Raw genomic sequence first — 23,265 nt, 5'->3', positions numbered from 1 at the left:
GCAAGGCATTTGCAGCTTATAAGTGCTCGGCTGAATATTAAAAATAGTTTTGCAGATACACACAACAACGTGTGTGCGCTTGTTCGAGTTCTGAAGAGAAAGGCTGGTTCAGCGCCACAATTATTTCTCAAAAGGCACGTATATTTCTTGACCTTAAACCCTTGAGATCGACCGAGCTATATGTCGAATCGGGGAACCATAAAGAGGTTTGACATCCAACGTAGAAGGGCGCCAATGAGAACAAAGAGTGGGCGTGCCTAAAGTTTAAAAATATTGTATTGATACCTTTTCTGACCAATCATAATTAACTGCGCGCGTATTGTAAGCCAATCGTTACACCCGTCCAGACCGATTATGTTGATCGGCGTGGTCTATTTGACTGGCGTGTCATCTCGCCAATTAAAATTCGTAAAATAATATTTGACCAACCAGGACGTTAAAGGGGTGGGACTTTACAGAGGGGGTTGGGTGCGAAGTATCATGGAGGATCAGTTAGCGAAGAGTAGCCATTGAAGAAAGCCGAGCTGTTTTTTTGAGCTCCGGAGTTTCTGCATTTTTAAAAACATAAAATTCTCTTCCTTGGGACAGAATTGTCGGATATTTATTTTTAGGAATGGAGATGAAGAAGAGAATAAGTTTAGAACTACGGAACAGGACCCCCGAAGAGGTATGCAAATTCGCCTTTATTTATTTATTTTACAAGAAACGCGAGGCGGTGGAGGCTTGCTAGTCCAGTGGATGAGAAATAGTCAGCTAGCGAAGCAAGGTAGTCGTAGTCTCATTCGACTCTATACCACATGGACACTAGGACGCGATGCAATTCGAATTTGAGCTTCTAAAGTTAGTGAAATCGGATTGCTGCGGAAAAGTTAACTTTATACATATTACGTAGCTTGCTTGCTCCGTTGCACGTTTTCAAATACTTCAACGTAGTTGTGTGACTCGCAGCTTGCTCAATAACTAGTTTTGTTGAATCACACGGTTGCAAGCGCCAACATGAGATAATGAACGTTGTTGAAGGTGACATGGTATCGTGTATAATTTACCTAAGGTTATATTTTTTAATAGTTGCGTCTACCGCCACAACTGACACGGACATTTCACAGAAATTTACCAGAAGAATTTGACCTGTTTCAGCAAAAAAAAAAAAAAAAGAAAGGTTCTTCAAACACCTAACCTATTTTGGGGCGGGTCGAGTTGCTTCAGTCTATATTCTAGATGTAACGTTACGTTAAATGGACAACGGTTAGGTTATGGCTAGCTACCTTCTACCGTATTGCCAACAAAAAAAACTTCAATGCCATTGAGCTGAGAGACTTGGCTAACTAGCGAACTGTGATCAGTTCGCTAACCTTTGCCAAAGACTGTCAGACTTTGCTTAGCTCGTAGGTGAGAAGATGTGACGGCGAACAGGTGAAGTTCGTTGTAGTTGGAGGGCGAGCTAACAGTTAACGTTAGCTGGCATGATTATCCATAGTTTAAAAGCGGACATGTTCTGTCCGTCAGGGTTATTGTGTAGCGAGCCATCTGTGTGGTTAGCGAACAAATGTGATGCATATTTGTACATTTCAGCTAGCTACGCTAACTGGCTACAGTGCTCGAAGGCAGTAACTCTCACGTCAAGTTGAGGGAGGCGATGGGGTGATTGTGCGGCAGCTAGCTAGCAAGTTGAACCCTTGTTCTGACGGGATGGAAGTGGAAGTCATTTTGTTGTAAGCTAGCCTAGCCTGTATATACGACGACTAGCTCGATGGCGTTGTGGATTTTAGTTGCAATTTTACTATGGAAATATGCACGACGTGATTGATACAGTTCGGATCAGCGTTTATTTTGAGCCAACTTGAGGTGATTCAGACGACGCTATGTTGACTAAGCTTTCAGACTAGATAGCTACGTGCGTGGTTCTTGAACTCGCATCACCGTCCATTTAAATGGACCCCACCGAATGCAACCGCCCCCCCCGCCCAATCCTCAGATTTAAGATGCGGAGCGGTTACATAACTCTTATCGCCTTATCCTAAATGACTGTTTCTTTGAAATACATTATTTAACCTTCGTTTTACATTTACCACTGTGTGTCTAAATGCACAAAGATGTTCCCTGTTCGTGTTTTCTGAATTGAAGCGATCTGGCAGATGGCGTCGCGGGCTCAGGCCACCTCCCCCCCCTTATTTAGTAGATTACAGTAAACCCCAACCGTCCCGATCTCGCAAGCTTGAGTGAGTTCTTCGCATTCATTGAATTAGCTAGCCCTTGCAGTTCGGCCCCGCTTCCCCCGTCCATCGCCCGGCCCTCCTCTCTCCTGACATCTCTCTCTCTCTACAACCGAGCGGGAGCGGTTTCGCTTCGGGACAAATTGAAAACGACGTGGCGTCGTCTGGAGATGCAGCGTTGGGAAACCAGTGTGGGGGCGACTGAGGGCGGAATACGGTTTCGGTTTTTACACACACAGTAGCGTTTTTTTTTGTTTTTTTCGCCGTGTAGTGTTTCACAACAGCCGGTTCTTAACGTCAGTGTCACTGGGGTTACTGTGTCGGTGCGTCTCTTCTCTGACCTCGCCTAAAGACCGCACACTGCCCTCGTTTCTTAAAGGCAAATCCAATGTCACATTGTCTACTCTTACTTTTTGTGTGTTCGAAATTTAACTTAGCAGGAATGTAATTTCCAAAACTGTCTGGGCTGGTACAAGTGAGGTTGCAATATGAATGTTTAAATTCCTCTTTCCTTTCACACTTTAAATCTAGTTTATTTGGGTTGTTTTCTTCTGATAACGCGTCTTGTAGACAAGTAGTGTCATTTATAAACTAATACATGTTTTTGTTGTGAGGCGGAGTGTGTCTATAAAAATATAATGAATTTATGAATGTGAAGGAATGAAGTGTTGTCCGGTAGATGCGTATTATTATTATTATTATTATTTTTTTTTTTTAGGTGGTGGTTTAAAATAAATAAATGAATAACTTCAGCCCTGCTTCTGGAGGACAAGGAATGTATATGAACATAATTCTGACCCAATTGCATGATGGGAAATGTAGTTCGAGAGAAAATATGCCCCTGTTAGAACTTGATGACAGTAGACCTCGGACTCCGGTCCTCGAGAGCTGGTACTGGTATTTGTTCCAACCAATTGTCTTGGTTCCAGCCTGTACTTGAGCACAATATGGGATACACTTGCGGTCTTGCGTCTGTAGCCAGTACTCGCACACATGTCCGATAAGATATGATTCATTCAATTAAATAATTAAGAGTGGAAGTTAGCACGAAATCCTGAAACGGATCGGCCCTTGTTGTGCTCCCTCGCGGTGCACTGACATCTCGTTAGCGAGCTCATTTCCCCCACACCTCGTTTCACACCAGAGTGCTAACGTCGGTAGGTGATAGCCTAAAATGTGAAAAAGCATGTCTGAAAGCAACATTGCCATTTTTTTCATCTAGGTGAACATCTTTGTAACACACATAAGCACTCCTGCTAGCATAACATATCTCTCTTCCATAAAACCTAAAGTAGGGTGTCTTGATGAGTAGGTAAATCTATAAATGATTCACTGAAACATATTGTTTGGTAGTGTTTTTTTTGTTGTTGTTGGTTTTTGTGGTGCACTGGCTTTCACTGTTAACTGCCCGAAATCTGCAGTCAGCTCCAGCTGGCGTAGGTTTTGAGTCTGACGCGGAGGTAAAGTTTGCACTCAAAGCTGGTGCCGTTGTGCCACGTTGGGTGGGTGGTGTGACTAGGCTTCTGTGAGAAATGTAAGGGTGTAATTTTGCGGGCGATGTTGGTGAGAACGTCCCTCTGGTCCTCCCCCCCAGGTGGCAGAGCTGGTGGTGGATAACTGTCGCTCCAGTGACGGAGAGGTGGAGGGGCTAACGGATGACTTCAAAGAGCTGGAGTTCCTCAGCATGGTCAACGTGGGCCTGTCCTCCATGGCCAAACTGCCCTCTCTGCCCAAACTGCGCAAGGTGAGGGGCGGGGCCCACACACCTGTACACTCTCACACCTGTACACTCCTGTACACTTCCACACCTGTACTCACCTGTATACTCCTGTGCACTCCCACACCTGTACACTCCCATACCTGAATGTACCTGTATACTCCTGAACACTCCCACACCTTCACACACCTGAATCTACACCTGAACATACCGGTACACACCTGTATACTCCTGAACACCCCCACACCTGAATCTACACCTGTACACACCTGAACACCCCCACACCTGAATCTACACCTGTATACACCTGAACACTCCCACACCTTCACACACCTGTACACTCCCACACCTGTATACTCCTGTACACTCCCATACCTGAACGCACCTGTATACTCCTGTATACTCACGCACCTGTACATACCTGTATTCTCCTGAACACTCACACACCTGTATACCCCTGAACACTCCAACACCTGAATCTACACCTGAATGCACCTGTACACGTGTGTATACTCCTGAACACTCCCACACCTGAATCTACACCTGTATACTCCTGAACACTCCCACTCCTTCACACACTTGAATCTACACCTGAACGCACCTGTATATACACCTGAACACTCCCACACCTGAATACACCTGAACACACCCACACCTGTACTGACCTGTATACTCCCACACCTGAATCACACACACACATTCACATCTGTGCCGTCTGCACACCTGAACACTTTTGTGCCTGCACATACCTGTATACACCTGAACACTCCCACACTTTCACATTCCTATGTGGCGCATTCTGCCAACTACAGCTACATCTGCCCCTGTGCCTGTATCTGCACATACCTGTGCTTATCTACTGCAGGGAATGTCTGGTATTTTCTTTCCTGTCAGTAAGTTTGTTTCCTCTCGCCTTATCAGCTTGTGGTGAGTTTGTTGTTAAAAGCAGCGCTGTGTTCCTCTCGCCCTATCAGCTGGAGCTGAGTGATAACAGCATCTCGGGCGCCCTAGAGACCCTGTCGGAGAAGTGTCCCAACCTCACCTACCTGAACCTGAGCGGCAACAAGATCAAAGAGCTGCAGACCGTGGAGGCCTTGGTGAGGGTGGGGGGCGTGGGCCGTGGGGTGTGGTGAGGGTCGGGGGCGACATCATAAATACGGGTGTAAGTTGAGAGCAAACCGCCATAAAATGACTGACATTTAAATAAATATTTTGCTATGATTCATAACGGTGCAGACGGATTTTTGCATGTTGTATCCAATGGATCGAGTCGCTGTCCTGCAAACCGATAACATCGATCTGGATCCATGCATCTTTTGACCCCGACTCTCTTGTTAACGATACCTGTCGAGCTCTCTGACCCTGTGCTCACCCCTGCAGCAAAACCTGAAGAATCTGAAGAGTCTGGACCTGTTTAACTGCGAGATCACCACCCTGGAGGACTACAGGGAGAGCGTCTTCCAGCTGCTGCCCCAGGTCACCTACCTGGACGGCTTCGACCAGGAGGACAACGAGGCCCCAGACTCAGAGGCCGATGATGATGGTGAGCCCAGTGGGTCGTCATGGCAGTGATGATGATGATGATGATGGTGATGGTGATGAGGGATGGTGGTCGCCTTGGTGATTTTTGAGGATGGTGCGATTCTGGTGGCCAAACCTTCTCCTGGAGATCTACTGTCCAGTAGGTTTAATTAATGTTTTTCATTCAAACTCTATAAAAAGCACAAGAGTTCAAGTTCAAGAGTTGGAGCCAGGCTGCCCAATGCTCTTCCTGGAGGTCAGAATTAGGGTTGAAATTAAAACCTTGGAAATCTCCAGGAACCGGGAAGTCTTGCGCTAGCTGCTGAATGAACCTGCAGCATGGTAGAACCCTGGTCTTCACATTCAGAAATTTACCTTCTTTCTTGTTACTTAATTAGTCAGAATGGGTGTCTCCGGAAGAACATACAGACCCAGGACTAACAGCAGTCTGCTGTTAGTTTTCATAGTTTGGATTTACTGCGTGCAAAATAAGTTTATTTTGGGTCTTATGTGCTTGTTTCATGTGTGAATTCCATTCCAGTTCTTTTCCTTTCAGTTGGATATTTTACTGTAGTACTTCAGGTTGACCTTGGAGTCAGTTTTAGGGTCTTTGGTAGTCTCACCAGTATAAAACAAAAAAGAGAGTTCACTGTGGTTTCTTTGTGTGGATGCAATTATGGTCAATAACAAAAGCTTGCAATAAAGCCTCCACACACACACACACACACACACACACACACACAAAATGTTAAATATAGAGATCTTTTAACTGGTAATGTTGGCCAGCTATTGTCTCCTTTGATTGGCTTCATGACTGCTCACTCTGAGAGACCAGGCAAATGCCCCGCCCACTCCTAGGGCCAATCAAATCGCAGCATTCACAGAGTTCCACGCGCCCCTGCCCTAAAAAGGAAGAACGTGAATGAGTTCACTTCCCTGGAATAATCTCGGGGGAAACGGGCGTGGCCTGATGGTTCTCTCCTCTGTGTGTGTGTGTGTGTGTGTGTGTGTGTGTGTGTGTGTGTGTGTGAGACACAGATGACGATGATGATGGTGAGGAAGGAGCCGGCCCCACAGGAGACTACGACGATGAGGATGATGATGAGGAAGGCTCGGAGACAGGCGAGGTGGGGCTGTCCTACCTGATGAAAGAAGGCATCCAGGTGAGGGTCCAAAGCCCCGATGTTTGCACCGGGGTGTTTTAGCCAGACCCAGGTAAAATACGCAATTATTTGGGGTACCAATTCTTTGCTCGATTGACCTTTCCTGGTGCCAAGAGGACCACAAAGCTGGTTCCAAAACACCAGACAAGCTCTGTGAAAAGTATGTGAATCCAAAATGGTTGCGTGTTTGACCCAGATCTGGTTTTAGCTCGTGGACACGTTGTATTGTCCTGTGTTTGGGTTTCTGCCCATCTCTCGGGTGACATTTGGATATGATGTCTGCACACACTACATTTTCAGAGCCATCATAATTTCCCACAAATTCATACATGATAAATCATGAAATCTGTGAATTATTTACTTCACTAGTTCCCAAACAGCCAGATCTTAGTTTTTGATGTGGTCCACCTCAAGCACACCATATACAACAAAGTATCCGGTGTGCTTGTGACGGAACCCAACAAATACCTGGATCTGGCTGGGGGTTCCTGTGGAGAAACCCCTCCTTTACTTTATTCAGCACATCAAAACTCCTGAAGTGCTAAACCTAATTCCTCAACAAAAAAGGGCCTTCATCTCACTGCCTTGTGATTTTCCGATGGTTATCCATAAAATTTGGAATCGCTTACTGGAGCATCCTAACGACCCTTGGGTTGTTATCCACGAAGGGAATTTTACTGCCGCTGATTCATTGACGTTTCGCCTCAATGAGTTCTCACCGTTTGCCCCACCAGGATGAAGAAGATGATGATGACTACGTCGAAGAGGAGGAAGAAGACGTTGAAGGTAAGGATCGTGCCTCTCCAGTCCCTAAACATGCAACACCCCGAACCCCTCATTTACCCGTCAGGACTGATCTACTCCTGCGACTGGATCGATTCAAGGGCGATTAGTATTGTAATGTATGTGTATTCGAAAGCAAGTGCCTGGGAGATTCGTTAACTGATTGTCTGCACCCAATTACCACAGTTTTAATGGCATAATATGTAGGATTTTTACATTGAAAACATTATGAAATAACCTATATGCGAGGCATATATATCTATGATGCCCTGGCGAATCCGTCTTTAGCTAGCTGCTGAGTGGATGAAGTTCAGGACGGAGGGGGAAAGTTCTTTGACTGGACAACAGCAAGGCTGAAAAAATACTGCGTAGTGTACCACACTGTGCAGGGCATCCCTTATTGTGAATGCTGTTTTGATGTGGATGTGCGCAGTATTTATTTATTTATGGTTAATTATCTCTCTGCTCTGTAGAAGAGGAGGCTGCTGTCCATGGGGAGAAACGCAAGAGGGAACAGGATGACGAAGGCGAGGAAGATGATGATGACGATGACTAACCCCCGAATCCCCCACCACACCCCCCCCACCCCCACCCTCACCCCCGCCCCTGCCCCCCCGATCCAGAACCAAGCTGTAGACCATCCCCCAGAAAGTGTGCTCTTGGAGATTTAAGTTTTATAATTCTTCATTATTTTTTTTCCCTCTTTGTAAACCATAGGTTTATCACTGTAGAAATTTCAATGTTTAAATTTTGTTTTTTATTATTATTATTTAGATATGCTATTTGAATAAAAAATGGAAAGGTTTTAAGCAACATAATCATTCCAGGATTTATTCACCCCTTCCCCCCACCTCCCCTCCCCCTCCTTTGTAGAATATCTGGGTTGTTGTTTTCGGCGTGGGTTCGAGTCGAGGCCAGTCTGAGTCCCACATGCCAACCGGGCGTATGCTTCTCGATTTAATAGCGAGCTGATTGCGTGTTTTTATTTTGTTGTCTTCATTTTTAAACGGTAATTTCCCTGCTTTCCCCGTTTGTTTTGTCTTTTTAAACGACTCGTTCACTCGGTTTCTCGCTTTTGAATGGGGCGCTAGGGACTTCCGCCCCGTTGTCCCGGCAGGTCCGATTACAACCCCCCCCCCCCCCCCAGACTCCAACCCTACCCCCCTTTTCCAGCTGTCTGGAGGAACTACCGAACCCCCCCCACATCCCCCTGTGTCTACCCTGGCTTTGGCACCATGGTAACCCAAACGGCACCTGTCCATTCCCCCAAAATCCCAGAATTCTCAGCGTCTTTTACAAAATGGCCACCGTTCTTTCCCCCCCCTCTAGACTTCCCCATTAATTTCTTATTCCGTTCTTTTTTTTTTCTTCTTTTTTTCTTTTTAAAAAAATAGATTCAATATTTTCCCTTGTCTCTTATAGGCTAGTCACAGCAGCTGTGGTAGACCAGTCATGAAAATAATTGAATTCTTTTTTATGTAAATTTTATTTTCTTCTTTAGATTTTTTGAAGATGGTGGGTGGGGAGGGTGTTTCAGAATTGTGTTGTGGGGATATACTGGAAGCTTGCCTATTAGAAAATAACACCAGTGTTGGGTCGTGCAGAGCAGCTTTTGTGGTTTTAAAAAGTGGGAAGAGAACGGGGCCTGAGAACCATAATTTTACTTTGCTCCTTAAGAATAGTGTTTGTGTCAATTATGTCAACAATACTTTAGCCCTGCCCCTTACCGTGATGTCGCTGATATAACCCCTCCCCTTCCCCCCTCTCTGTAGAGAATTTGGCAGAGTGCTGTTCGGATTAAACTTAGGACTAGATTCCAAGCCTTCAGGTATTTCTTACACTGTAATTATTAATTCTGGGACACAGAAGCGCAGTAAGATTTCTCACCACTGCACAGTGTTCAGTCAAAACGCACCTCAGTTCACTGCAATCGGACAGGGGAGGAGTTATAGTCCAATGACATCATTCACTAAGGTGGTATTTTTTGAGTGAAGTTCCCCTTTAAAGGCCTATTGAAGAATCACGCAGGGCTAAATAACGAGTCGTGTTTGAATCCTGATATTCGGAGAAGCACTCGTAGAGCCCCAATCAATCAATGCAACCGGCAGCCAGGACACACCAGGGCCAGGGCCTAAAATATTAACCGGCTGGTTCAGACCCACCCCAAGAACTATTTGCGTTCACATTCAGTTGCAATCCCCCTCCCCCCACCTTTCAAAGTGTTTTTAGGGTTTTTTTTTAGCTTGCGGTCATTAAAAATAATAGCATAACTTCAAAACGTTGAAATTTGTGATTGAGAGTTGAGGCCAATTGTTCTCCCATGTACCTCTTAATCTTTTGTCAGGCAGTGGACACAAATTAGTGTTTGGGGTTTGTTTTTGTTTTGTTTTTTTTGGGGTATTTTACAGAGTGAGAACTTTGTTGTTTGTATGGCAATATGTATATAGTGTTCGTTCCAACTGTCTTTGTTGTTCCTGTGTAAATGTTTTTTTAAAAAAACTGGTTTTAATACAAAGCACAGGTAAGAAAGTCAGGCTTTAGACCGCGACACTCGATATATAGTTTTGTTTTCGGTCCTTGGCTATTGTGACAGTTATGTGTTTGGCATTTGTGTGCTGTAAACCTAAGAGGGGTTTTAAACAAAATAAAAAATAAAAAACAAATGCTTTAAAATAAAATAAAAAGATTTCATAAGTCTGTGATTCTTTGTATCACTAATGTGGGGTATTGGGCAGTTGTAGGCCTTAGAGAGGCCTGTACTTTTGTTGCTGCATCACATGGCATGTGTTCTTAAAGTGATTTATGAAAGCTTTATTACCTCTCTATTAACATCCTGAACTGGCATAGCTTGTAGTGTGAGAAGCAGTATGTACTTTTGCTGAACAGGTGATGACGCCGAATTGATCAACCAGATTGAATAGCTGGTGAAATCAGGCCAACTTTGGGTTGGAAACCCGTTTGCTGAAACTGAATTCTGACTGACAAGACCCATTCCTTAATTATACTTAAAAGGATAATGGTAACGAGCCTGAAGGAAGGACGTGTACAAACGATACCGTATCGATCGCATTTACACAGTTCGGTTGGTCATGCCCTGGGCAAAGTCGGGGAGAAGAGGAGAGCGGTTGATGGCCCACTAGTTTTCCCCGGAGCCGCCGGGTGTTGTGTGGAAGACTCCTGACATCGACACTGGAGCCGCCACCTGTGCAGCGGAGCGCGCGACGTATCCATAACGACCCCCGCCAAAACGCCAGGTGCGGGCCGACTGAAGAGCTGTCCTGTCTGCTGCGCATGCGCCTTCCCTCTGCTATGGGCCGTGGTTGCATGTTTGCCTCCGCTGTTGCCTTAAAAAGAAGAAGTTTTGTTTATTGTTATTTAAGGAGGTAAGTTATGGAAGCCCTCGAATGTGTGTTCATAAGGCCTCGGTGAAGGCATTTTTCCCCTCTGAAAATTGAAATGGTGAAAACGAAATCAGCATATGAAACTATTCAAAATGCTAACCACTTAGATGCCCGCGAAATTGCTGTGGATTACGAAAACATTCTTATTCCGGTGATTGTTGTTTCGCTGAGACTTGTCACCGGTATTTACAATTAGCAAAATATGCCCCCGGACCTGAACTGATTACTGAACTGCTCTCCATTAGCCTATCCCAGCTTGTATTTTTCAACCAATAATTTTAAGACCTGCTTGTTCTGTTTGGTTTGTTTTATATTTCCCGTTGCCTTGAAGCTGAAGCGTATAGGATTCTTCCTCTGCCTGGTGGTTACTCGTACTCACTTTGTAACTTACACATTAAACATCATTAAACCACTCGATAGATTGTCCAGAGCAATGTAGGCTACCGTATCTGTAGATTTTTTTTTTTTTGCCGTAACTGACATTGACTTGTTAACGTTTCAGCTCCATGAACGTTTCCCCAGAGCGTAGAGGATGATGACTATGCCGAAGAGGCGGAGGAAAAAGTACAGGCTAAGCGTTGTGCCAACCCGACTCTTTAACATGCAACAGCAAAACCCAACTCATTTTCATCACACTGCCTGTGACTCCGGTATGTTCAGGGGCAATTGGTGTTTTACCTGTAGGTTGCAGGATTCAGTCCCAACACCAGAGTTAAAGAACACAGCGATGTAATGTAATGTTAGGGGTCTAAGCAATTCTAACTAAAGGACACATCTGACCAATGGCACTGCCGAAAAGGTATGGTTTGGGATTAGTGGGGGACCAATCAGGGCGCAGTAAACATGCTTTCACACTTGAGAAAATGAGTTGTGAAAGAAGCATGCGGTTGGGTTTGCGCTTGTGAGAAATATAAAAGTGTGATTAAAAAAGACAAAACCGTTTTAGTCAACAGCAGGAGGTTCTCTACTGTCCTGGCCAAATTCCCAAACCAGCTCTCAAGATCCTGGCAGCCTAATCTGCCCCCACTCTAATTGGTTTAATAATCCCACCTCACCCCATATGTATGGTGAGCAGTCTGGCACAAAATGGCTGCCATGCATCACCCAGGTGGGTGCTGAACTAGCAGTAGTTTGAGGTGAGCTTCCCTGTAGAGTGCTTCCGGACTATGAAAGATGGAAAGAAAACACATTAACCCACAGAAGCAATTTTACACTGAACAAAGACATGCCTGTTCTTCAGTCAGCAATATAAAATCAAAATGGCTGCTTAGTCACTAACGAAAGGAGAGAGGTGAAGATAAAGAATCCACTATGTTTCTCCAGGGCCGAGGCTGAGAGACACAGTGACAGGTACGCGTATAATTTCATAAAGTCCCCCTATTCAAGCCTATCGCAATGGAGACTCGACAACTTGAGTAATAATGCCACGACACCACCAGGTGGCGGTAGAGCCTAGCCTCTGTGGCCGTTGTGGAAAACTGATTTGATCGTTTTGATTAAAGTGGTGTTGTGACTGCGGCGTATTCCGTGGAATTCTGAATCCGTTCTCTGTTTGTAAATGTTGATGTTACAAACAGAAATAGTGTCTACCCCGTCTACACTACATTAATGTATTAGCTGCATCCTCGGAAACAATAACGTTCCTCATTCACTCAACTCTCGGGTTTTACCAGTATGTAGTAACGCCATTTCACCACTAGATGGCTGAAAGGAGCGCCACAAAATTGTCCTTGCTTTTGTTCTCGGGCCAACCGATAAAAGACATTTCACACTTACAACAGAAATGTAGAATTTAAAAGCAAGGAGACAGCTCTGTGCTCTTATTGAAATACAGAGCCACCTGCAATGAGAGTTATATGTGAAGTCTCACAGACAAAAACTGAATTCCTGTTTTTCAGCGAGGTGGACTGAAAACAAATCACTATGGGTAAAAAACAAGCATCAAGTTCATCAACAGCAGTGGAGAATGCAATGGCGTTTCATAAAAAGGTAGTCTTCTGAAGTAAGAGCGTTTTGTGAATGAAGGTGATAAATCACAAAAGACCAACCCAAGATGGTAAGTTTAGTAAGTTTCAAAGGTTTAGACAAATATCCTGAACATTTAAAATAAAGAACTCCTTGAAAAAAGGCTTTTCAGAATGAACATACCCCCGTATGAAAAGCTTGTTAATATTTGAAGAGTGCCTTGGATTTTCTGTCTATATTCATCGTTCGTTGGTGCCTCCCGCGTATTAATATTGCAGTTAAAATCAGTTGTGACACCGGATATGCACGTACATGGAATGATGTTGACAAGCCTTCCGTCTGGACTGAGAGCTGGAACTGTCACATGACACCCCCTCCGCCTCACTCACGCCCATCAGCCTGCATGGCGGACTCGGGTCATGTGACACCCCCCCACCCTCACTCAAACCCACAGCCTACATGCCAGACTAGGGTCATGTGACACTCGCACCAGAGGTGTTGATTCCAACACTGGCGATAATGTGGTGTATGTGTCTGTGTGTGTGTGTGTGTGTGTGTGTGAGAGAGAGATATTCAGGGTGTCAACAGCTTGGTGGTCCAGACGGTCACGTCTGGGAGACACCCCCCAAATCTGATTACATCGTGACCTTTGACCCATATGTGGTCTGGCGGGCAGGATATGCGTATATATGCAGAGGGACCTGTGTGATCTCAGAGATGGTAAAATGCAATAATATGGAGATTAAACACAGATAATGTACAGAGCTAATAGTGCCTTCAACCTTTTGAAGACCCTAGACTGTGTATGCGTTTGTGTGTGTGTGTGTGTTCACTGCACAAAAAGTCTTATCCAGTATATTTTAGCCTTGTAATGAAACTTCAAATGTTATTTTTTCTCTCAAGCAGAAAATATTAGCTTGTTTTAAGTGACTTTTTGCTTGTCATGTGAAGTTGCCTTACACCATTTGCAATTCTTGACTGTCAAACTGTTTTCTTGAAATCGTTTTGTCTATTTAGCTAAATATAAGACTAAAATACCTGTAAAGTTTGATTTTATTTTGTATTTTTTTATGTGCATGTGTGGAGGTGCATGTTTGTTCCCTGAAGGACAGTGTGTCCAGTGACTTGAAGCTAATTATAAATTCTATTCTGAACTGATTCTAGAATACTTTAGTCACAGCTGGGCACGTGACCACACGGCTTGGCTAATCTTCGCCTGGGTTTCAGCCGCCCGGCTTCCCTGCTGTGTTCTGGGAACATTATTGTTCTGATTGGGCCTGGGTTTCGGCTGAGCAGTTCCAGGGTGACTGTCTACTGGTACCCCAAAGCAGCGGCCCTGTTGAAGTACGGGAGATATTTGTCAGAGATTATGACATCACCTGTGCCCATCTTGTGATGTCGTAATGACTGGTCAGCTGCATTCCTTCTTGCTTCGCGGAGATACTTCAGTTCTGATTTGAGGTCGGTGTTGTATTTCGACATCACCTGTGCTCCTCTGGTGATGTCATAGTGACTGATCCGCTGCATTCCTTCCTGGTCAGTGTTGTATTTTGACATCACCTGTGCTCCTCTGGTGATGTCATAGTGACTGATCCGCTGCATTAGTTCCTGGTTAGTGTTGTATTTTGACATCGGCAGGTGGAAGAGAGCGTGTGCGTTCCTCATTCACCGTGAGAGAGGGCCGCATCAGCGACACACTTTCGAGGGCTGCGGTGTGTGGGTGCTGTTCGTGTCAAAGAGGAAGTGAGATGTTTGCGTCCCCCCCGTGGTATTCTGGGCTGGTTTCCACCGAGTCTCCACCCACACTCCTGACAGCTCTTTTTGTGCTGGGAACGTAATGGAGACATATACTGAAGTGCTCAGTGGCCTACAGGAATCTATCAGAGAAAAATTTACTTCATCACCGCTGTAGGATATGAACATTCACGCGCACACACACACACACACTCGCACATACACACACGCACTTTCTACTGACACCAGATCCGAGCTGAGTCAGAGGAACGATAAAGCCCAACAGCTGCGCCCCCCCCCCCCCCCCCACCCCAAATCGCCCCCCACCCCCGCTTACCCTTACCCCCCACCCCAGGCCTCAATGCCTAATCACTGCTCCTTCCACCACTGCCCCCCTTGCCCCCCCTTCTACCAGCCACTTCTCTGTACACCGCCTGGAGTCCCAAATCACACCCCCCACCCTCCCCTGCCCCCAGGGGTCATCCTAAAAGAAATGAATCGACCGACATGGCTGCGATCTGTGGCTGTTTTATCGCGGGCGAAACGATGACACAGCGGAGGAGTCGCTCACACTGTGAAAAGGGCCGAGAGGCTTAGCGGCCGAGTTCTGTGCTAGCGCTTAGCATTAGCACAGAGACACACTGTGAAACAAAATGGAGAACAACGCATAAACGCAAATGTTCTGTGCTAGCGCTTAGCATTAGCACAGAGACACACTGTGAAACAAAATGGAGAACAACGCATAAACGCAAATGTTCTGTGCTAGCGCTTAGCATTAGCACAGAGACACACTGTGAAACAAAATGGAGATCAATGCACAAACACAAATGTTCTGTGCTAGCGCTTAGCATTGGCACAGAGACACACTGTGAAACAAAATGGAGAACAAACACATAAACGCAAATGTTCTGTGCTAGTACTTGGCGTTAGCACACAGACACACTGTGAAAGAAAATGGAGAACAACGCACAAACACAAATGTTCTGTGCTTTGGAGTTAGTTTTCCCTTGAACACCATTATAATGCCGTGGCACTTGTGCAGAAACTCTCCTTCCTCGGTCGCAGATAGAAAAGGGGCTAATTTGGTTTGCATGATCCTCTGCATACCAGACCTACAATTACACACGCACAGTGACATAACAAGCAGTAGCATAACGACGAGAAGAGGCCGCTCAGCCCAGCGATGCTCGCCTCTTCCTACCGCAATGCATTGTGGGTCTTGAATATTGCACGGCCACTACCTATTTTCCAGAATTGATCTTGGTTGTTTAGTTTAGTTTAGTTCTCTAAAGCAGTTGCAGTGCTTTTGTGTGAGCTCAAGCTTAAGTTCGGTTTTTAGTTTCACTAGCAGAAGACTTTGCTTATGTCTGTCTTCGGTGGGGCTTTTGGATCACAAAACACTGTCTATTTGCCTGGTTGTTCTCGGAGGCATTCTGATTGGTCGAGCAGGGTGGTCATGTCCCACGGTTGCTCTGATCCAACAGTGACTTCCTGGAAGAGGAAAAATAATTGGGAAGATGTAGCACATGCTCAACTCAGCACCTTTAAGAAAGGAATTCTAAAATAGGGGTTCTCAAGCTTGGGCCTTGGGGCACCCCTGATCCGGTCCCATTTAAGCGCAATATGAGCATGGGAATTTCACTCTTCATGGCCCGCAAAGCTATTTCTGATATAATGTGGCTTAAGAGGGTAAATAATCCCTCTTCATGAAAGGCACCCAATTAAGAAACATTTACAGCTTGTTAAAATTCCAGGGTTGCAATTGAGGTTGGGAGGAAATCCAGCGAACACAAGGGGGCACCCAGGACCAGGTTTGGGAACCACTGCTCTAAAAACCTAAATGTTAGCAGATTCTGTGGTGGTGAGTCTTTTCCAAGACGCAGATGTAGGCTAACTTTTCACACCGTCGTGTGAAACTTTCCCCCCTGGACGCTCAGTGTGTTCAAACGACAGCTAGAGCAGCCACGTGAATGTCATCGTGTCGTAAGCTCGTGGCATGCTGGGAAAAGCACCGGCGTCTTGCTTCAAACATCCACTGTTGTGACGCTGATAATGATGGTGCTGCTTTGCGAAAAACATGTCTGTCAAAAAGTGCAAAGGTTGGCATCACAGGGCGCATTCCTACGGGTGCAGAAATTTGTGTGATGTGTTTTATTTCATCTGAGTGGGGCCGCTGGTGTCTTTCATTACCTGACAGGTCTGTTGGATTTCTTTGTTGTTTATACATCAAAGCACATTTTGCAGAAATGCCCACACACCTCTAGAGTACTCCCAAGCATATTCTTTTGTTCCAGCCAAAAGTCGGTCTTAACAAGTATTGTATTCTTGTATCTAGACTATTTCTTTTGCTTATTTTGTACCAATGTGGTTAGACGGTTTCACTTGTCAAGCAAAAAGTAACTTAAAACATATCTTCAATGTGAGAGAACAAAACTAGTTGGCTCCAGTATAGGTCAATGGTGTAATTGTAGTAAACACAAAGTCAATCATTTTTTCCCCACAAGAAAATATAGTGTTTTTTTGTCTTTATCTAATGCATTCCCATGTGCCGATTTTCCCCATTTTCATTTTTTTATACAGTATATGCACTGGACTCATTCACCCAGTACAGTGTGTCTGACTGATTCACTCTTTAGACCAGGGGTCGGCGACCCTGGTCCTGGAGAGCCGCAGGGTGTGCTGGCTTTCGTCTCCACCTTAAAATAAGCAACCGATTCAGACCCAAGAAACCAGGTGAGGCGAGGTAACTGTGAGACTGCTCAGTACAGTGTGTTTGACTGATTCACTCTTTAGACTCTAACAGAGACTGCTCAGTACAGTGTGTCTGACTGATTCACTCTTTAGACTCTAACAGAGACTGCTCAGCCAGTGTGTCTGACTGATTCACTCTTTAGACTCTAACAGAGACTGCTCAGTACAGTGTGTCTGACTGATTCACTCTTTAGGCTCTAACAGAGCCTGCTCAGTACAGTGTGTCTGACTGATTCACTCTTTAGACTCTAACAGAGGCTGCTCAGTACAGTGTGTCTGACTGATTCACTCTTTAGACTCTAACAGAGACTGCTCAGTACAGTATGTCTGACTGATTCACTCTTTAGACTCTAACAGAGACTGCTCAGTACAGTGTGTCTGACTGATTCACTCTTTAGACTCTAACAGAGGCTGCTCAGTACAGTGTGTCTGACTGATTCACTCTTTAGACTCTAACAGAGGCTGCTCAGTACAGTGTGTCTGACTGATTCACTCTTTAGACTCTAACAGAGACCGCTCAGTACAGTGTGTCTGACTGATTCACTCTTTAGGCTCTAACAGAGCCTGCTCAGTACAGTGTGTCTGACTGATTCACTCTTTAGACTCTAACAGAGGCTGCTCAGTACAGTGTGTCTGACTGATTCACTCTTTAGACTCTAACAGAGACTGCTCAGTACAGTATGTCTGACTGATTCACTCTTTAGACTCTAACAGAGACTGCTCAGTACAGTGTGTCTGACTGATTCACTCTTTAGACTCTAACAGAGTGCTCAGTACAGTGTGTTTGACTGATTCACTCTTTAGACTCTAACAGAGCCTGCTCAGTACAGTGTGTTTGGCTGATTCACTCTTTAGACTCTAACAGAGACTGCTCAGTACAGTGTGTTTGGCTGATTCACTCTTTAGACTCTAACAGAGACTGCTCTGTGGAGAGGGGAGCGGTGATATAAAACCTGCTCACTGCTCGCCCGTCCAAGAATAGTTTCACCCCTCAGCCTTTTGTTCCACACAATAAAAAAAAAAAACAGTTACTGTAAAACTGCACACACAGGTACTGTAAAAAAACGCACACAGCTACTGTATGAAGACACACACAGGTACCATAGAAACACAGTTACTGTAAATACACTCACAGGTACTGTAGAAACACACACAAAGGTTTTTTTGCACAAAAACACACGCAAGAGGTTCCTCGTCTCAAAATTGTGACGAGGAACCTATTGTGAATTTGTGTGTCTTTTCAGTGCCCAGCGCTGTCTTGGACCTTGAGGTGATTGACGTTCAGAATGAACACGATAAGAAGAGACTGCTTCAGCCAAAGCAGTTTTATACAGTACTGCACAAAAGCCTTGGGCACTCTAGATTGGTTGAATATAAATTCCCTTCGTTTTTTTCTGAACTAGTGTGTCACTCGTACGATTTCCAAACAGTAATTTTCCAAAAAGTTTAATGTTACAGAGGAATGTAAAAAACAATACAATTATTGACAATAGACCACTTTTCAGGGCGGCATGGATGGTGCAGTGGGTAGCACTGCCGCCTCACAGCAAGGAGGTCCTGGGTTCGAATCCCCGTCGGCTGGGGCCTCTCTGTGCGGAGTTTGCATGTTCTCCCCGTGTTTGCCTGGGTTTCCTCCGGGTACTCCGGTTTCCTCCCATAGTCCAAAGACATGCAGGTTAGGCTGACTGGAGAGTCTAAATTGCCCGTAGGTATGAGTGTGTGAATGAATGGTGTGTGTGCCCTGCGATGGACTGGCGACCTGTCCAGGGTGTATTCCTGCCTTTCACCCAATGTATGCTGGGATAGGCTCCAGCCCCCCACAGGGTGTTCAGGATAAGCGGGTTCAGATAATGGATGGATGGATGGAGACCACTTTTCAGAGTCTGCATAAGGACTGTGGCACGTTCTCCAACATGATTCGAACAACATACCACCTGATTTTCTCATAAAACTACAGGGCAGTGTAGTTACTGATAATAGATGCAGTTTTAAAGGCGAAGGCTGGTCACAACAAATATTGATTTTGACTTAGTTGTTACTGCCTTTTACTGCTCTTCCCAGCAAATGTTTTCTATTTAGAAGCTTTTCATTTGATTGTTTTTTTTAAGGCATCTTCCCCTTTTTATGGATTTTCTTTCCCCCCTCCGCACGCCTCAGACTTTTGCACGCGGAGAGGAAGCCGCAAGGTTCTCAGAAGTCTCACCTTCTTTACATTAGCGTCGCGCTGAAACCGTTGTTCCCGCCGCGCGTTAAACAGCGCAGAGGAACACTGTGTGACTCATCCAGCCCCTCTGCCCTCGCTCAACGCTTCCCCGGCTCCCGGGGGAGATGGTGAAGCACTCCAGGAGATAAAGAACAGACAGATCAGCCGTTCCCTTCGAGAGAGAGAGAGAGAGAGAGAGAGAGAGAGAGAGAGGCCAGTCACACGGCAAGGCTGGGGAGTATGACGCATTTTTCTAACTCACGGCTGTCCGAGGCTGCGTCTAAGGTCGCATACTAGCTTACTATTTAGTATGCTGTGCCAGTAGCATACTATGCATGAAGTAATATGCTAAACTACCCGGATGTCAAGCCACGTTCTGTGAAATTTCGAGAGGTCATTTTCAAACCAAAGTGGCAAATTAGTTGCACCTGTCACTATGCTTATGTACTTAAAATCACTACGTTATAATTTTTTTTAATTCTGTTTTCGTTACCCAAACTAGCATCAACTAGCTGCCGTCGTCAACACGCACTGTGCTTAAAGTGGCGTGTTTCTATGACAACGTAGTATGTCTGAAAATTCATCTTACCTTTTACGCGTATACTAAAGCCAGCTGATGTACTCTGTTTACTATGTTTGAAAACCGCATACTAGCATACTATCCGTACTAAATTTCAGGCTCATATTCATTGAAATTGTAGTATGAGTAGTATGTGATTTCAAACACTGCCAAACATGGCGTGTAGTATGTCAGTTGGCATTTATTTAGTATTTAGTATTTAGTATGTATATTTGGACACAGCCCTAGAACACTCTGGGTCTTTCTCCTCTCGTCGGTGCGGCCAATCAGAAAGCTGCGTCCGAAACGGCGGTAAGAGCAGGAAGTGAACGGTTGCCGTGAGGACGTCCCCCCTGCGCTGGGCCGACCGCGCTCCCAGCGCCTCAAATATCCGGGCGTCGCCGAGGCTAAAAGCCTTCCCGCCGCGGTGGTGTTATGTTCCGCGAGCAGAAGCAGTCACGGCGGTCTGAGTGTGGCGCGGTGAGGATCGCCGGGGCCGCCGCGCGTGGTCTTTCTCCCGCGGCTGCGTCAGGAGCGCCGGGTATTTTTAGCGCTGTTGCTAACGGCGACGGCGACGGCGCCGCGGCGTTCTCCGCTGCGGAGGCTCGGGAGGGAAGCGCCCGGCACCGGAACCTTCCGTCACCGCTGAGAGAGCGCGGCCCGGGCGCACGTGAATCACCGCACACCGACAGAGCCTCTAACGCCAACGCCGCACACCGCCAGATCATCCCTCTCTCTCCCTCCCTCTCTCCCTCTCTCTCTCTCCCTCCCTCTGTCTCACACCAGTTCATCCCTCTCTCCCTCCCACTCTCTCACACACTCTTTCTCCCTCTCTCACACTCTCTCCCACTCTCACACTCTCTCCCTCTCTCTTTCTTCCTCTCTCTCTCCCTCCCACTCTCTCACACTCTCTCCCTCTCTCTCTTCCTCTCTCTCTCTCTCCCTCTCTCTCACACCAGTTCATCCCTCTCTCTCACACTCCCTCTGTCTCTCTCTCTCTCACACACACTCACCCCCTCTTTCACACCAGTTAATCTCTCTCCCTCTCTCTCACACAATTTCATCCCTCTCTTTCTCTCACACTCTCTCTCTGTCTCTCTCTCCCTCTCTCACACTCACCCCCTCTTTCACACCAGTTAATCTCTCTCCCCTTCTCTCACACTCTCTCCCCATCATACTCTCTTCCTCTCTTTCACACTCACCCCCTCTCTCTCTTCCTCTCTCAAACTCACCCCCTTCTTTGTCTTCCTCTCTCTTTCACACTCACCCCCCTCTCTTTCTCTCTCTCACTCTGCCCTCTTTCACTCTCTCCCTCTATCCCACTCTCTCACCTCAGTTCAGTATGCTTTATTGGCACGGCAAATGTGTCCAATTGTATTGACAAAGCTTGTTGGATAAGAAAAAGGAACATGGCAACATGAAAAAAGTAATAATGACTAATAATAAGTAATAAATCTGTATAATATCCTGCATATAAACAGTAGCTCTCTCTCTCTCTCCCCTCCCTCTCTTGCTCTCAGTTGGTCTCTGTCAGAGGAAGCTGGTGTGTATAAGGCTCTTTGTGGCTACGTTTCAGCACCGTGCTTGCGTAGCGGTGAGTCAGACTGAATGGAGCTTGGCTTAGCGCTGCGTTAGGCCAGAGTCCTGCATGCTGCGCTGGTTTCCACAGGAAGAAAACCTGCCAGGAACATAAACCACTCCTGCCTCAAAGATGACTGAGAGATAAACTCCCGGAGGATGGGAAAGATCGATGTGTTATAAACATGCTCGACGGGGGTCATTTCCGTGTCAGTTCAGTCCATTCAGGAGACTGATTGAAATTCAGTTCACGAAATGCCCTCCTCGCTGAGGTTATTTTCACAATGTGGGAATTGAATTTCAGTTCATTTGCTGAATTGACTCTGCTGAAATGCAGCTGAGCTGAAATGTGCTGGGGCAGAACCCCAATTATTAATGTGTCTACAGTGCACACACACAAACACACGCACGTACACACACACACACACAAACACACACACACAAACACACACACACACGCACGTACAAACACACACACGTACACACACACACACACGTACAAACACACACACGCACGTACACACACGCACGTACAAACACACACACACACACGCACGTACAAACACACACACACACGCACGTACATACACACACACACACGCACGTACATACACACACACACGCACGTACATACACACACACACACGCACGTACATACACACACACACACGCACGTACAAACACACACGTACGTACGTACACACACACGCACGTACACACACACACACACGCACGTACATACACACACACGCACGTACAAACACACACACACACACGTACGTACGTACACACACACGCACGTACAAACACACACACACACACGCACGTACACACACGCACATACACACACATACACGCACGCACGTACAAACACACACACGTACGTACATACACACACGCACGTACAAACACACACACGTACGCACGTACACACATGCACGTACAAACACACACACGTACGTACATACAAACACATGTACATACAAACACAGACACATCGAAACACACACACACACACACACGTGTACAAGCACACACGCACGTACATACAAACACTTGTACATACAAACACAGACACATCGAAACACACACACATGTGTACAAGCACACACGCACATACATACATAGACAGAAACAACATAATTTATTAGCACAGCGCCTCCTTCTCCGAGACGCGGTGTGAATGGCACCTCCTGCTCTGAGACATGGTGTGAACGGCACCTCCTGCTCTGAGACGCGGTGTGAACGGCACCTCCTGCTCTGAGACGCGGTGTGAACGGCACCTCCTGCTCTGAGACGCGGTGTGAACGGCACCTCCTGCTCTGAGACGCGGTGTGAATGGCACCTCCTGCGCTGAGACGTGGTGTGAAGAGGGCTGCGTCTCGTGATTAACGAGGGTGCTGATTCATCCCTGTCTGCAGCTGATCTTCCTCCCTGGCTGCCTCATTAGGAGTGCTCCGTGCCTCTAATCAGGCTAATTACCTCCCTGCAGTGCGCAGTGAACACAGTGACTCCACAAATCAGGCTAATTACCTCCGTGCAGTGCGCAGTGAACACAGTGACTCCACAAATCAGGCTAATTACCTCCGTGCAGTGCGCAGTGAACACAGTGACTCCACAAATCTGGCACAATTACCTCTGTGGGCCAAAGACATTTTTGGGGTTCGCTAAAATACA

General features: G+C 46.1%; 1 protein-coding gene and 1 long non-coding RNA gene across 2 annotated transcripts; both read left to right on the top strand.

Moving 5' to 3' along the window:
- The first annotated feature begins 486 nt into the window (after positions 1-486).
- Positions 487-10,091, top strand: anp32e (acidic (leucine-rich) nuclear phosphoprotein 32 family, member E). The gene is made up of 7 exons (XM_061256210.1): positions 487-667; positions 3,808-3,957; positions 4,905-5,027; positions 5,311-5,473; positions 6,490-6,614; positions 7,349-7,400; positions 7,871-10,091. The coding sequence occupies exons 1-7, from the start codon at positions 614-616 to the stop codon at positions 7,951-7,953; spliced, it is 750 nt and encodes a 249-aa protein (XP_061112194.1). The 5' UTR covers positions 487-613; the 3' UTR covers positions 7,954-10,091.
- A 431-nt stretch (positions 10,092-10,522) lies between these two features.
- On the top strand, positions 10,523-12,845 carry LOC133137838 (uncharacterized). The gene is made up of 3 exons (XR_009709632.1): positions 10,523-10,780; positions 11,301-11,448; positions 12,697-12,845. It is a non-coding gene; the product is annotated as an uncharacterized LOC133137838 (long non-coding RNA).
- The last annotated feature ends 10,420 nt before the right edge of the window (positions 12,846-23,265 follow it).

The sequence above is a fragment of the Conger conger genome, chromosome 9 (assembly GCF_963514075.1).
Source record: "Conger conger chromosome 9, fConCon1.1, whole genome shotgun sequence".
Classification (NCBI taxonomy): domain Eukaryota; kingdom Metazoa; phylum Chordata; class Actinopteri; order Anguilliformes; family Congridae; genus Conger; species Conger conger.
Note: the sequence above shows the minus strand (reverse complement) of the source record. Positions and strands in the feature narration are given on the sequence as shown.